Source organism: Chiloscyllium plagiosum, unplaced genomic scaffold (assembly GCF_037043375.1).
Source record: "Chiloscyllium plagiosum isolate Xiang-an unplaced genomic scaffold, Cpla_swu_hap1 HiC_scaffold_28, whole genome shotgun sequence".
Taxonomy (NCBI): domain Eukaryota; kingdom Metazoa; phylum Chordata; class Chondrichthyes; order Orectolobiformes; family Hemiscylliidae; genus Chiloscyllium; species Chiloscyllium plagiosum.
Genome location: NW_028270166.1, coordinates 22,550,020 through 22,565,528, shown reverse-complemented (window position 1 = coordinate 22,565,528; position 15,509 = coordinate 22,550,020). Strand labels below are relative to the sequence as shown.

The 15,509-nt window shown below is 41.4% G+C and overlaps 1 protein-coding gene across 1 annotated transcript in view; it reads right to left on the bottom strand.

The window, feature by feature from the left end:
- The window catches only part of amh (anti-Mullerian hormone), a 30,960-nt gene extending 19,884 nt beyond the window's left edge, over positions 1-11,076 (bottom strand). The window contains exon 1 of the mRNA XM_043720679.2: positions 10,722-11,076. Coding sequence (XP_043576614.2) covers positions 10,722-11,076 — 355 coding nt within the window. The remainder of the gene's footprint in view (positions 1-10,721) is intronic.
- Between the last annotated feature and the right edge of the window lie 4,433 nt (positions 11,077-15,509).

Sequence of the window (15,509 nt, the reverse complement as noted above, 5' to 3'; positions counted from 1 at the left end):
CACTGAGATGCAAGAGAGGTAAATTAAGACTCTGTTCCAGTCTAGGCCATGCTCATATGTACCTCAGTCAATGCAGTCTTAATAACACAGAATCAGGCTTGTTTCAATGGACTCCATATCCTATAGAACCACAAAATAATGTTTCACTATGTTCTGACACTATATGCATATTATACTGTGCCACATAGTACATCATACAGTAATGGCAAACATGACACCTTGGACTTGATGCTTCTTTTCAAGTGAAAATGTGGGTTAATAATGTATGAGCACAAGCTTATGCTGTATTAACTCCCATTATCTGGCATAAATGAATGCCAGATTTGTATTGGGTTTCATCCACCTGCCAGATCCAGAATTGGAGGTAGATGAACACTAAACCTACTGACCAACATAGTAATTCCTTGGCTTCATGCCACCTCCACACCCTTATTGTGTAGGTGGCAACACACCTGTTAAGAGCCACATTGTGGCCAATTGGAAATTTTCAGTCATTCTGCAGATCCCCACGGTATGTTGACACACATGGACAGATCAAGGTGGAGTACAGCTCTCTAAGCAGGCCGGAAGGACCTCTTTGGGTCCTTGGGTACAGGAGCATCTATTGGCCACTGCTTAATTGGGATCCCTGACCTCCATTATTTCCCACCATCCTCCCCTAATTATTAAAAAACCTCAGTTGAGCTGCTGAATCTATTTATTACTTACAGATTTAAAAATGTTGGAAAGAGGATGTCCCTGTATCAAAACTGTTTCTTTCTTATTGTTCTTCCATGGCAATCTGATGCTTCCTTCAAGCTGCAAGGCCTCCGAGCTCCCTCTAGCCTGAAGAACCCATCTGCTTCCCTCAATTGAATGGCACATTTGCCCTTTAACCATTAATTGGTCACCCCAGGGAAAATCACAGATAAATGACTGCTCCCCCGGGGTAGACTCAGACCTCTGTTTATCACTCCTAGAGGAAAATCCATCCCAGAATATTTGTTAATTGAGTTGTAGGGGGTACAATTTTTTACCAAACATAATCAAGCTGAAATATTCATAAACCATTCAACAAATACAGCCCAAGAGCCCACAAATGCACGACTATGTTGGTGTTTGTAACTGTTTGCTTTGGTTATTGCTTTTCAAAGGATGGTCATTGTGATACACCATGAATGTTACCACTGGTGCAATCCCTTTTTAATTACATGGAAAATGAAAGATGTATCTAGATTGATTTGTTACTGCATCCAAAGCACAAAGTGGCTTTCTTCTTTGTTCTCCCAATTCAGTTATTTAGTGTCATTCAGAATTGGAGGGTGTTCAATAGATTTCAGCCTCTTGGTGCTCAGGGAAAGACACAATGACGGGAGAGCTTTAGATTGTAGTCATTTCCCATTTGGGTTTTGTAGAAAGCTTCCACATTTATTTCAAGCCCAATGAATGTAACACCTAAGGACGAGAACTTGTAGAAGCCACTGTTTTTGCCAGCTGCATAGCCATTGAGAGAACTGCATTGCCAAATTGAGGATGGTCACCAAGTCACAAGCCAACCAGAAAGTAAGGAGATCACACATGCAGGTCTTCTACAGGATCAGGACCCCAGGGTATGGGAAGACCTGCTTATCAAGAGCAAAGGAGCAATCAGAGACTGGTAGCTCTGCTACTGGAAAGAAATGCATTGGAGGCCCATGATTGAGCAGTGACATAAGCCTGAGGTTAAAAAAATAGTGGAGAAGACTTCATGGGGGTCACAGAGAAGTTGGGGTCAGCTGCAACAACAGGACATTGGCTGTCAGCCACCCTCCCTTCCCAGTGCAAAGTCCCTCCAGAGGATAGTCAATCTGTGGAATTTTTTACCACAGAGGCTGTCAAGGCTGCTGAGATAGATAAGTTTTTTTAAAGCAGTAAGGGAATCAAGTGTTATGGGGGAAAAGGCAGGGAAGTGAATTGAGGATTATCAACTCAGTCACGATCTCACCAAGGAGCAGAGGAGACTCAATTGGCTGAATGGCTCCTGTAGGTAAAAACAATGACTGCAGATGCTGGAAACCAGATTCTGGATTAGAGTGGTACTGGAAAAGCACAGCAATTCAGGCAGCATCCGAGGAGCAGGAAAATCGACGTTTCGTCAGGAATACAGGCAGAGTGCCTGAAGGGCGGAGAAGAGGGTGGAGGTGGGGAGAAATTAGCATAGACTACAATAGGTTAGTGGTGGTGGGGATGAAGGTAATTGGTCAGGGAGGAGGGTGGGGGAAGGTTGCAAAGAGTACAATGGGTGGATGGGGGTGGAATGAAGGTGATAGGTCAGAGAGGAGGGTGGAGTGGATAGGTGGAAAGGAAGATAGGCAGGTAGGACAAGTCATGGGGACAGTGCTGAGCTGGAAGTTTGGAACTGGGGTGAGGTGGGGGAAGGGGAAGTGAAGAAACTAGTGAAGTCCACATTGATGCCCTGGGGTTGAAGTGTTCCGAGGTGGAAGATGAGGCGTTCTTCCTCCAGGCGTCGGGTGGTGAGGGAGCAGCGATGAAGAAGGCCCAGGACCTCCATGTCCTCAGCAGAGTGGGAGACAGAGTTGAAATGTTGGGCCACAGGGCGGTGTGGTTGATTGGTGTGGGTGTCCTAGAGATGTTCCCTAAAGTGCTCTGCTAGGAGGCGTCCAGTGTCCCCAATGTAGAGGAGACCGCATCGGGAGCAACGGATACAATAAATGATATTGGTGGAAGTGCAGGTAAAACTTTGATGGATGTGGAAGGCTCCTTTGGGGCCTTGGATGGAGGTGAGGGAGGAGGTGTGGGCGCAGGTTTTGCAATTCCTGCGGTGGCAGGGGAAGGTGCCAGGACAGGAGGGTGGTTGTTGGGGGGGTGTTGACCTGACCAGGTAGTCACGGAGGGAACAGTCTTTGCAGAAGGTGAAAAGGGGTGGGGAGGGAAATATATCCCTGGTGATGGGGTCCGTTTGGAGGTGGCAGAAATGACGTCGGATGATTTGGTTTATGCGAAGGTTGGTAAGGTGGAAGGTGAGCACCAGGGGAATTCTGTCCTTGATACGGTTGGAGGGGTGGGGTCTGAGGGCGGAGGTGCGGGATGTGGACGAGATGCGTTGGAGGGCATCTTTAACCACGTGGGAAGGGAAATTGCGATCTCTAAAGAAGGAGGCCATCTGGTGTGTTCTGTGGTGGAACTGGTCCTCCTGGGAGCAGATACGGCAGAGCCGGAGGAATTGGGAATACGGGATGTCATTTTTGCAGGAGGTAGGATGGGAAGAGGTATAGTCCAGGTAGCTGTGGGAGTCGGTGGGTTTGTAAAAAATGTCTGTGTCAAGTCGATGTTAGGTGTTGGAATGGATGTCAATCATTTTAAAGGCTGCAGTCAGAATGAAGAGGGAGAGATTGGGTATCGAATGAAACAAAAAGAGGGAAAGAAAGATTGGATCAAGATGTGCAGAGGAATAAAAAGAAATAATTAAAACATAAGCTATTATTTAAAAACTCAGCACAGTTGAATGAGAAGAATAAAGTGATATTTCAGAAGCAATATTATATTGTAGAATTATCTACTTTCATGCTTCTGCAATATATCAGAAAGTGGCCTGTGTAGTGGGGGAGTAGACCATTGAGGTATGTGGCATCATCTCCCATATAACTGATGTAAGTGAGCAGAGGCTGCACCTCAACCTTCAACTGACCACATTCATTCCAACTGTATCTACATGCAGTCCTTAGTTACACATTCAGTAAAAGTATCTCTCAAGAATGCTATTTTTTACATTTTTACAGAGGCTTTCAGCTCCGCATTTCAAGATATCTTCATAGCTAGCTGCAACTCACTCAAGTGAGTGCTACAAACAATCAACAGGGAGGAGACTTGGTACAAGTTAGCTCATGGGCAGCAGAAGATTTGATGTTCGCAAGTCTGCCAGAGTTATGTATTCTGTGCAATTTGCCAACTGGCTATGCAGATGTCCATAAAAGATTCCCTTCAATCAAAGGAATAGTTAACAGCATGGCAACAGAGAAAGAATGTGAAGTTAAAAAAACTGAAAGGGGTAAAACAGCAGGAAAATGCACTAAGTATGTACTTAATAGAATTGCAAATTAAAGCAATAATGGAAGAATCAAAGTGAACAAAGAGGGTTCTTCCTGTCGTTGCCTCAACAATTGCTTGCTATAGAAACTGATCTTCATCATGGTAGGCTGAACACAGCAAATAGCCAATTATCCCTGCAACTCTTCATGAAACAAGGTCACAACCTCTCAGGTGAGTCCAGCGCTCTTTGTTCATTGAAACAAAAGTGGAATGTTGTAGATCTGAAATAAACACAGAAAGTGCTGGAGAAACCCAGATTTTTCTTCATGAATTGATTCTCAACTTTGACCGGAAGTTGCCTTTGTTGTGATACACTCTACTTGAGATAGTACTTGCTGTGAATCATGTGCTTTCTAGAGTCATAGTCATAGAGATATAAAGTACGGAAACAGATCCTTCGGTCCAATTTGTCCATGCCGACCAGATAGCCCAACCCAATCTAGTCCCACCTGCCAGCACCCAGCCCATATTCCTCCAAACTCTTCCTGTTCATATACCCATCCAGATGCCTTTTAAATGCTGCAATTGTAATAGCCTATACCATTTCCTCTGGCAGCCCATTCCACACAAGTACCACCCTCTGCATGAAAAGGTTGCCCCTTAGGTCTCTTTTATATCTTTCCCCTCTCATCCTAAACCTACGCTCTCTAGTTCTGGACTCCCCCAACCCAGGGAAACAATCTTGTCTATGTATCCTATCCATGCCCCTCATGATTTTATAAACCTCTGTAATGTCACCCTCAGCCTCCAACGCTCCAGGGAAAACAGCCCTAGCCTATTCAACATCTCCCTATAGCTCAAATTCGCCAACACTGGCAACATTCTTGTAAATCTTTTCTGAACCCTTTCAGGTTTCACAACATCCTTCCAAATAGGATGGAGGTCAGAATTGCACACAATATTCCAAAAGTGGCCTAACTGATGTCCTGTACAGCCGCAACATAATCTCCCAAGTCCTGTACTCAATACTCTGACCAATAAAGAAAAGCATACCAAACGCCTTCTTCACTATCCTATTTACCTGCAACTCTACTTTCAAGGAGCTATGAACCTGCACTCTAAGGTCTCCTTGTTCAGCAACACTCTCGAAGACCTTACCATTAAATGTATATGTCCTGCTAAGATTTGCTTTCCCAAAATGCAGCATCTCACGTTTATCTACATTAAACTTCATCTGCCACTTCTCAACCCAATGACACATCTGATCAAGATTCCATTGCACTCTGAGGTAACCTTCTTTGCTGTCCACTACACCTCCAATTTTGGTGTCATCTGTAAACTGTACCTCTTATGCTCGCATCCAAATCATTTATATAAATGACAAAAAGTAGTGGACCCAGCACTGATCCTTGTGGCACTCCACTGGTCACAGACCTCCAATCTGAAAAACAACCTCCACCACCACCCTCTGTCTCCTACCTTTGAGCCAGTTCTGTCTCCAAATGGCTAGTTCTCCCTGTATTCCATGAGATCTAACCTTACTGACCAGTCTCCCATTGGGAACCTTGTCAAACACCTTACTGAAGTCCATATAGATCACATCCACCTCTCTGCCCTCATCAATTCTTTTGTCACTTCTTCAAAAAACTCAATCAAGTTTGTGAGACATGATTTCCCACGCACAAAGCCATGTTGACTATCCCTAATCAATCCTTGCCTTTCCAAATACATGTACATCCGTCCCTCAGGATTCCCTCCAACAACCTGCCCACCACCGAGGTCAGGCTCACCGGTCTACAGTTCCCTGGCACCACGTTAGCCAACTTCCAGTCTTTCGACACCTCACCTGTGACTTTCGATAATACAAATATCTCAGCAAAGGACCCAGCAATCACTTCTCTAGCTTCCCACAGAGTTCTAGGCTACACCTGATCAGGTTCTGGGGTTTTATCGACTTTTGTGCATTTGAAGACATCCAGCACCTCCTCCTATGTAATATGGACATTTTTAAGTTGTCACCATCTATTTCCCTACATTCTATATCTTCTATGTCCTTTTCCACAGTAAACACCGATGCAAATACTCATTTAGTATCTCCCCTAACTCCTGCGGTACCATACAAAGGCCACCTTGCTGATCTCTGAGGGGCCATATTCCTCTCCCTAATTACCCTTTTGCCCTTAATGTATTTGTAAAAACCTTTTGCATTCTCCTTATCTGTATTTGCCAAAGCTATCTCATGTTCCCTTTTTGCCTTCCTAATTTCCCTCTTAAGTATATTCCTACTGCCTTTATACTCTTCTAAAGATTCGCTCGATCTATCCTGTCTATACCTTACTTATGCTTCCTTCTTTTTCTTAACCAAACCCTCAAATTTCTTTAGTCGTCCAGCATTCCCTATACCTACCAGCCTTCCCTTTCACCCTGACAGGAAATATACTGTGTCTGGACTCTCGTTATCTCATTTCTGAAGGCTTCCCCATTTTCCAGCCATCCCTTTACCTGTGAACATCTGCCCCCAATCAGCTTTTGAAAGTTCTTGCCTAACACCATCAAAATGGCCTTTCTCCAATTTAGAATTTTAACTTTTAGATCTGGTCTATCTTTCTCCATCACTATTTTAAAACTAATAGAATTATGGTCGCTGGCACCAAAGTGCTCCCCCACTGACACCTCAATCACCTTATTTCCCAATTGTAGGTCAAATTTTGCACCTTCTCTAGTCAGTACATCCACATACTGAATCAGAACGTTTTCTTATACATGCTTAACAAATTCCTTTCCATCTTAACCCATAACACTATGGCAATTCCAGTCTATGTTTGGATAGTTAAAATCCCCTACCATAACCACACTATTATTCTTACAGATAACTTAGATCTCCTTAAAAATTTGTTTCTCAATTTCTCTCTGACTATTAGGGGGTCTATAACACAATCCCAGTAAGGTGATTATCCCTTTCTTATTTCTCAGTTCCATTCAAATAATTTCCCTGGATGTATTTCTGGAAATACCTTCCCTCAGTACAGCTGAAATGCTATCCCTTACCAAAATGCCACTCCCACTCCTCTCTTGCCTCTCTTTCTGTCCTTTCTGTAGCATTTGTATCCTGGAACAATAAGCTGCCAGTCTTATCCATCTCTAAGCCACTTTTCTGTAATTGCGATTATATCCCAGTCCCATGTTCCTAACCATGCCCTGAATTCATCTGCCTTCCCTATTGGGCCCCTTGCATTAAAATAAGTGCAGTTTAATTTATCATTCCTACCTTGTTCTCTGCTTTGTCCTTTGGCTTGCTCCTTTTCTCAACTGTACCAGTCTCAGATTGATCTCTTACCTCACTATCTCCCTGAGTCTAACCCCCCTGACCTTACTAGTTTAAATCCTCCCAAGCAGCTCTAGCAAATCTCCCTGCCAGTATATTAATCCCCTTCCAATTCGGGTGCAATCTGTCCTTCTTGTACAGATCACTTCTACCCCAGAAGAGATTCTAGTGATCCAAAAATGTGAATCCTTCTCCCATACACCAGCTCCTATGCCATGCATTCATCTGCTCTACCGTCCTGTTTCTATCCTCACGAGCTTGTAGCACTGGGAGTAATCCAGATATTACTACTCTCGAGGACCTCTTTTGCTGCCTAACTCCCTGTATTCTCCCTTCAGAATCTCAACTTTTTCCTTTCCTATATCATTGGTTCCAATATGTACAATGACCTCCTCCTGGGCCCTCTTCCCCTTGAGAACATTCTGCACCCACTCAGAGACATCCTTGATCCTGGCACCAGCGAGGCAACACACCATTCTGATTTTTCGCTGCTGGCCACAGAGACATCTGTCTGTACCTCAGACTAGAGAGTCCCCTAACACAATCGATCTCTTGGAAAAAGACATACCCCTCATTGCATTAGAGCCAGTCTCAGTACCAGAAACTTGGCTGTTCATGTGACATTGCCCTGAGAATCCATTACCCCCAACATTTTTCAAAACAGCATATTTGTTTGAAATGGGGATGGCCACAGAAGACTCCTGAAGAAGGGCCTGTGCCCGAAACGTCGAATCTCCTGTTCCCTGGATGCTGCCTGACCTGCTGTGCTGTTCCAGCAATAAAGTTTCAACTTTGATCTCCAGCATCTGCAGACCTCACTTTCTCCACAGAAGACTCCTGCACTACCTGCCTACCTCTTTTACTCTTCCTAGAGTTAATTCATCTATGTGACTGTATCTGTGACTTTTCTCCCTTCCTATAACTGCCATCCATCACACCCCCTTGCTCTTGTAAATTCCTCATTGCCTCTAACCATCACTCCAACCTTTCCATTTGATCTGATAGGATTCACAACCGACATTTATTGCAGATAAAATCTTCAGTAACACGTAAACTCTCCCTAAACACCCACACTTGATAAGAGTATATCACTCTACTAAGGGCCATTTTTGCTTCTTCCAATCTGCAGACCCAGAAAATAGCACCATCTAATTCATCTATAAAGCACTGCTCCAGGCTAACTTAACACTTATGGCTTATATTTTTAAGTTTAATCAAGAGACATATCTCAATAAGACATACAATCAAGAAAGTGGGCGGCACAGTGGTTAGCACTGCTGCCTCACAGCGCCTGAGACCTGGGTTCAATTCCCGCCTCAGGCGACTGACTGTGTGGAGTTTGCACGTTCTCCCCGTGTCTGCGTGGGTTTCCTCCGGGTGCTCCGGTTTCCTCCCACAGTCCAAAGATGTGCAGGTCAGGTGAATTGGCCATGCTAAATTGCCCGTAGTGTTAGGTAAGGGGTAAATGTAGGGGTACGGGTGGGTTGCGCTTCGGCGGGTCGGTGTGGACTTGTTGGGCCGAAGGGCCTGTTTCCACACTGTAAGTAATCTAATCTAAAAAAAAAAGAAACCACTCTATTCACTACTGCAGACTTACAGCAAGGCCCCAAGACCACACTTAAAACAATTCACTTATATGTCTCTGTGCTGTGACCTCTCCCAACAGGTTGCTCCAAGATCAGTTGTGAATTTCACTGTTAATTTTCCCAGATGCATTTCAATGTCCAGCGATGCATGAATTCAACAGCAAAGGCAGTAACTGCGCAGGTTCACTGCTGTGTCAGTTAGCAGTGTGGGTTTCTTTCTCTCTCTCTCTCCTGCTTTGACCTCACTATGTGCTGCCTTTGTCTGTTCCTCTCCCTTTTAAAAGTGCCATTGTTTTGAATTTTTTTTCTACAAAGTTCCAAAACAATGCAACAGCATATAAAACTGTAATTGCTGCTCCTGGAATTTAAGGAAATCACCTCCAACACCTAAAATACCTCAAAAAAGAAGGAGCCTGTTACAGCCAGAAGTTTTCCCTGTCCTCCATCTTGGATTTCTAGTCTCAAGCTCTCCTATTCTTCCCTTATCTTCTATTTCTCCAATATTAGATACCCACCGGTAACCAGGCACTTGAATTGGAAGTTCATTTTTACCATTCACTTCTGTCTGTTGTGGTGAAATGTCTGTAAAATATTCACTTGTATATTTTGCAATGCAGCTGATAACCATCACACAAATTTTTATCAGTGACTCTCAACACAGCTTAAAAGTAAATATCAGACTTTTTACATATGTCTTCATTCTTCTTTAAAAGATGACTGGTTTTAGACAGCAATTGAATTTTAAAAAGAAGTTAAGGGCAATCATGAAGGAGCAAAGCAATCACCAAATCACCCTGAACTTGGCAGTGTTAAAGACAAGGCTATTTTAACTTCCAGGTCTAAGCTCTTTGACCCAATGTAGTAAATTGTCGACCTGAAAATAGTCAACCTCATCAGCTGGTCCTCAGAAGAGAATATTCATAACTATCTTGCAAGAAGTCACCAGGAAATGAATGGTTGTATACACTTCATCATCGGAAGCATGGTTTGGAAAAGATCTCAGGCTCATGTTTGGGGAGTCTGGTGCAGCACAGGCCTCTATTATCCCTACAGAGCCTGTTCATAAGCAGTCTTGACCACAAAGATTCCTTCTTAAACTTACCTGTTTGGAATTCTTCTGGTCCCAGATCTATTTCCTCTTAAGTCGCCCTTGCTTTTTCATTGGAAGAGCGCTTTTATGTGGAAGACAAAGGACATCAAGGAACGAAATTTATAAATTTCCCTATACAGACTTAACTGCTTGCTTATTGCTTATTACACACTTACACACACACACACTACTGTTTTCTGAGAAGATAATAATCTGTTCAGAGTATTGCAGTTACACTTGTAACATAACCATGCATCAATATCATTCATTGATTCTTCTTATTCAAATGAGGCATAAATGATACTATATATAACCTAATTGCAGTTTTCTTAAAGAAATTGATTCTAATTACAGGGTTTATAGGGGTTTACTCTGAAGAATAAACTTAGCTGAAGAGTAAGTTTCAACAGAAAGATTTTAAACCAAATTGCACAATAACTATACTGGGATTCACACTAGAGGAGCTTCCAATTCATAATTATTTGTGCATGAAACTCATCTTTCAGTTTTCTGCCTAAGTTTCCTTTAGGTTTAGCATTCGCAAAATTAATTGTACTGTTCTTGGATGATAAACCACAGTCCTACTTCTTTTGTCATTTTTATATCCAACATTTTTTTTTAAATTTAGTAGTGTGTATAAAGATCAACCTCATAGCATTAGGTCATATATCTTCAACTAGTCCTTCTTGAATATAAGTAATTAACTTCCTACCTTCAGAAAGGTGTAGCGCCATTAATCTCACCATTTCTGCATCAGCTTTTATATGAAGTGCCAGGCTTCGAAGAAAGAGAAATGCTGTATGCCTTTTTTGTGAACCAGAACAAATTCCAAACTTAGCCATATGATTGTCACTGTATAAAACCACATCTTCAATAAACCTATGTTCATATCCAGTAATGGCACCAAACACTTCAAAATAATTAAAGTTTTCTTCATCTCTTTGCAGCCTACACACCGGATCTTTAAAAGCATGTGGATTTTTCTGATTAGAGATTGTGTACAATTCTTGACTTCTGTTAGCAAATGGAGATTCTCTTTGTACCTCGTTAGGGGAGGATATGTTCATGGCAACCTTATCACCTTCATTTGATGACTGTAATAGTTTTGCTGCTGTTCCTTGTGCAGAAAGTGATTTTGTATTGCACACAGATTCACTGTCCACAGAGCAGTTTTCTTGTGCTTCTGCTGAATGGAGATCAGGAATTTTTTTTGGCTGGTTGATAGCTGATTCCTCCACATTTTCATGGCCTTTCCTGGTGTTCTGTTCTACAGGAAGAGCGTGAATTAGTAAAATGGATAAGTGAAAAACCACAAGAATTGAAACAGCTTCCATGATTGATCTGGCTTTGTTGAAGACTGAAGAATATAGTGCAAGCGTTGGCTTTGTCTTTGTGGAGATAAGCCTTGTTGATTGTGTTGCATTAAAGCCGGTGAAGGAGTGTTTAGTAGATATTTTTAGAACAAAAGCAGACCTTGTATTTTCTTTCACGGATATCATACAATGGAAAATGTGCCAAAAAGCTCTGGATTCCTTTTTATGCTACAGTATTAGCTGCACAGGAATTATGTTACATTGAAAACACAGGATAAACAAGGATATTATAATTGGATTTGAATATAATATGGTTGATAGCATCATTACTTAATGCTTAAGGAGAGCATGGATCCAGTAACACTCATTTCAAGATAACGCTCGAAATCAGAACTAAGGTTACCATAATCACATAGTAATACTTTACAATACCTGCCAACATCTGAATTAAAGATTTTCAGCAAAAAATAGTTGGCAGAAAAAATAGAAATTAGGGGGAAATCATGACTGATAAATTTACAATAATCCTTTGAGGAGGGAACAAGCAGAATAAATAAAGGTAAAGCAGTTGATGTTGTATGCTTGGATTTTCAGAGCATGTTTCATAAGGTACCACATATTAAGCTACTTAAGAACCCAGACTATTGGGCATGGTATATTAACATGGATAGAGGTTTGACTAACTAACAAAAAACAGAGCGTTGAAATAAAGGGGCATCTTCAGCATAACAACCTGTAACTTGTGGAGTGCCACAGAAAACAGTGCTGGGACAACAGTTATTTACAATATATATCAATCACTTCTATGAAGAAAGTGAATGTACTATTTGTAGTAGTTTGCAAATAACTGTGTGGTAACTGGTGAATCTGCAGAGAGATTATGCAGGTTAAGCAAATGGGCAAACACATGGCAGGAGGAATATCATATGAGGTTATGCACTTTGACAGGAAGAATAGAGGAAATGAATACGATATAAATGGAGAAAGACTGCAGAAAGCTACAGAACATAGGGTTTTGGAAGTGTTCATCCATGAGTCACAAGAAGTTCAGTGATATAAGGGGTAAATGGAACTTGGACCTTTATTTAAAAGGGAATGGTATATAAAACCCCAAAATCGTCAAATACATTAGTCAGATCACAGTTAGAATACTATGAACAATTTTGATCTCATCTCGAAGGAAAGATATACTGGCATTTTTGGAAGCAGTCCAGATAAGGTTCGCTTAGCTTATACCAAGTATGAAGGGACTGTCTTACGAGGAAATATTGAATACAGTAGGTTGGTGTCAGAGAGTCGGTCAATTACAAATAGAAACCACACACAGATCTTGTGAAATTGACAAATACTGGTTTATTTCTCACAATATTGTGGGGAAGAGAAATTGACAGGACTGGTACAGAACGGACACTCCGCAAAGTTAAGTCAAGAATTCTCTTCCCCGAGTTGCAGATAGAGACAATTTTTATAGTGTTACAGTAATGTATGTTAATAACAGTTGGTTATCTGGTAGTAGCAATCAAGTAATAATTGTAAAAGGAGGTTCCGTTCCTCTGCTAGAACAGGTGCTAATGTCCAGTGTCCTGATTTCAATGGATCTGCAGGGTGTGTGCATTCTTGTCAGGTATCTGGGTGCCACTCAGTCTAGGTAGGCTTTGTGGGGTTTCAGTACCTGAGGACACTGGGGTTGCCCTCGGGACTGCAGGAGTGGTGATGCTATTGTGAGGTAGGAAATCTGTTATCAGATCATCTGAGTGTATTCCTTCAGTCTGGAAACTATTTAGAAAATGTCTTGTTTTGCTGTTTAGTTCAAGTTGAGGTATTATGGGTAGGTTCTGTTTAGCTAAGGACAGACATGGTTTCTGTGAACAAGTAGTGAGCAGGCAGTGTGGTTTTTATTTCCTCTCACAATTGGGCCTACGCTCATTAGAATGTAGTAGAATGACAGGTGAGTATTGAAACAGGCAAGATTTTTAAGGGACTTGACAGGTTAGACGCTGAAAGGTTCCTGCCCCTTGTGGGAAGGTCCTAGGACCTGAAAGCATAACTTCAGAATAAAGAATTGTACATTTAAGATAGAGATGAGGAGGAATTTCTTCTCTCCTGGCATATGTATCTGTGAAATTCTTGACCACAGACGGCTGTAGAGGCAAGGTCATTAAGTATATTCAAAGCTGAGATAGACATTTTTAATCAGTAAAGGAATCAAGGATATAGGGAGAAAAGCAGAAAAGTTGAATTGAGGATTATCAGATCAACCATGATCTCATTGAATTTCAGAATATACCTGGCAGGCTGAATAGTCTACATCTGCTCCTAAACCTATGGATTTTGGCTGATGATGTGCCAGTACTATTCCAATCTTAAGCAATGCCCTAGCACTAACTGGTTTGCACTTAAAATAGCTCCTTTTGCAGATTCATAAACAGTGGCAACCTTGGCACAATAAATTTTGTCCGCTTTCCCCATCAACCATCTCTGCAACAGCAGTGTCCAACAATGAACTGGTTGTTTTAAATGTTGTGTTAACCTTTTAAACAAATAGGGTGTCCACCTATTCTTCATCAAATTTAAGGATAAAATGGTCAAACGTGATTATTTTAGCTCTCAAGTCCAAGTCAGGTGTGGTTCACTCACCAGATCTGCCCTCCGTCTTCCTTCTCAGTTCAAGATGTATCAATTTAAACTAGCTTTTGCTTTCACTTTTCTCTCTTGCTTGTAATTATTTTCTATTTCTTGAGTTGATTTGATTTATTATTGTCATATGTACCTAGGTAGTGAAAAGTTTTGTTTTGTGTACAGTACAGACAGATCATCCCAAAGTGCATTAGGGTAATAGAACAAAGCAAGGAATATAATACAGAGCACGTGCGCAATGAGCAAGATTAACATTTAAGTTTAAAAGATCCATTCAGAAGTCTGATAATAGAGGGAAAAAGGCTGTTCTTGAATCTTTTGATATTTGCATTTAAACTTTTGTACCTTCTGCCTGATGGAAGATGTTAGAAGAGACTGAACTAAGGTGGGAGGAATCTTTGATTATGTTAGCTGCCTTTCTGAGGCAGTGAGAAGCACAGATGAACTGAACGGGTGGAAAGTTGGCTCGCATGATGGACTAGGCTGTGTTCACAACTCTTTATAGTTTGTTAGGGTGCTGGGTAGAGCAGTTGCCATACCAAGTTGTGATGCATCTGGATAAAATATTTTCTGTGGTGCATCTATGGACATGCCAAATTTCCTTAGCCTCTTGACAAAGTAGTGGTACTGTTGTGTTCTCCTCACAGTAGCATCAACGTGGATGGACGAGGACAGATTGGTGATCACACTTTTAGGAACTTGATGCTCATGACTATATGCTATTCTCTTAGCTGACCCAATTTTATGTTTCATTACCTTTAGTTTCTAGCTCTAGCTAGTTTGCAATTTCTGTTCTACTAGCGTTTGACTGAAATCTCACCTCGAATTGACCTTTAATTCTTCCAAAGAACAGGCTTTCAGCATGTCCTACATTATGTCATTTTCCTGTATGAATAACATTAACTGTGGACAGCTTTGTATTTTTAAATTGTAGAAACTCTCAAAAACATTTTGTGGGATTCCTTTCTCATAATTTTTTGAACAAATAATTTGTTTCTCCACTCTGCCACTAGTATTTGCATGTAGAAAAAGAAAAATGACACAAACATGCACACATTAGCATTCTAAAGCGGAGGTTGCGGTATCTAAGTCGATTGGCTAAATTCAAAAGCCCAATGTCTTGGTAAAAACTGCAGCTTGGTCTGCTAACTGTACAGTCTTTCAATACAAATGTTTCAGTCGGGCTCTCTCTGTGTTTGCAAACTTTCAAACTGCTACTCATAAACATCCAATTCAAATCTCTAAGCACTGAAAAAGTGCCATCCATTTTACAAACACCAAATTCTAACATTCTGCCGCCAATCTACTCTACCCAACTTCGCAACACTAGTAATGAGCCTGAAAAGGAGGGAAGGTATCTAATGCAGGCAGGAAGGTAAAGGTAATTGGAGTTTAAAGTTCTTGAATCTCGAGTTCAGAGAATACCCAAGTCTTGACATTCAGCTGTGTTTCCTTTCTTCAGCAGTGACAATATTTGCAGATATCAAGTGAATGGCTTTTTTACTCTTTTTTTTCCCTTGGGTTTTTTTTCATAAATTAATACATTAAAG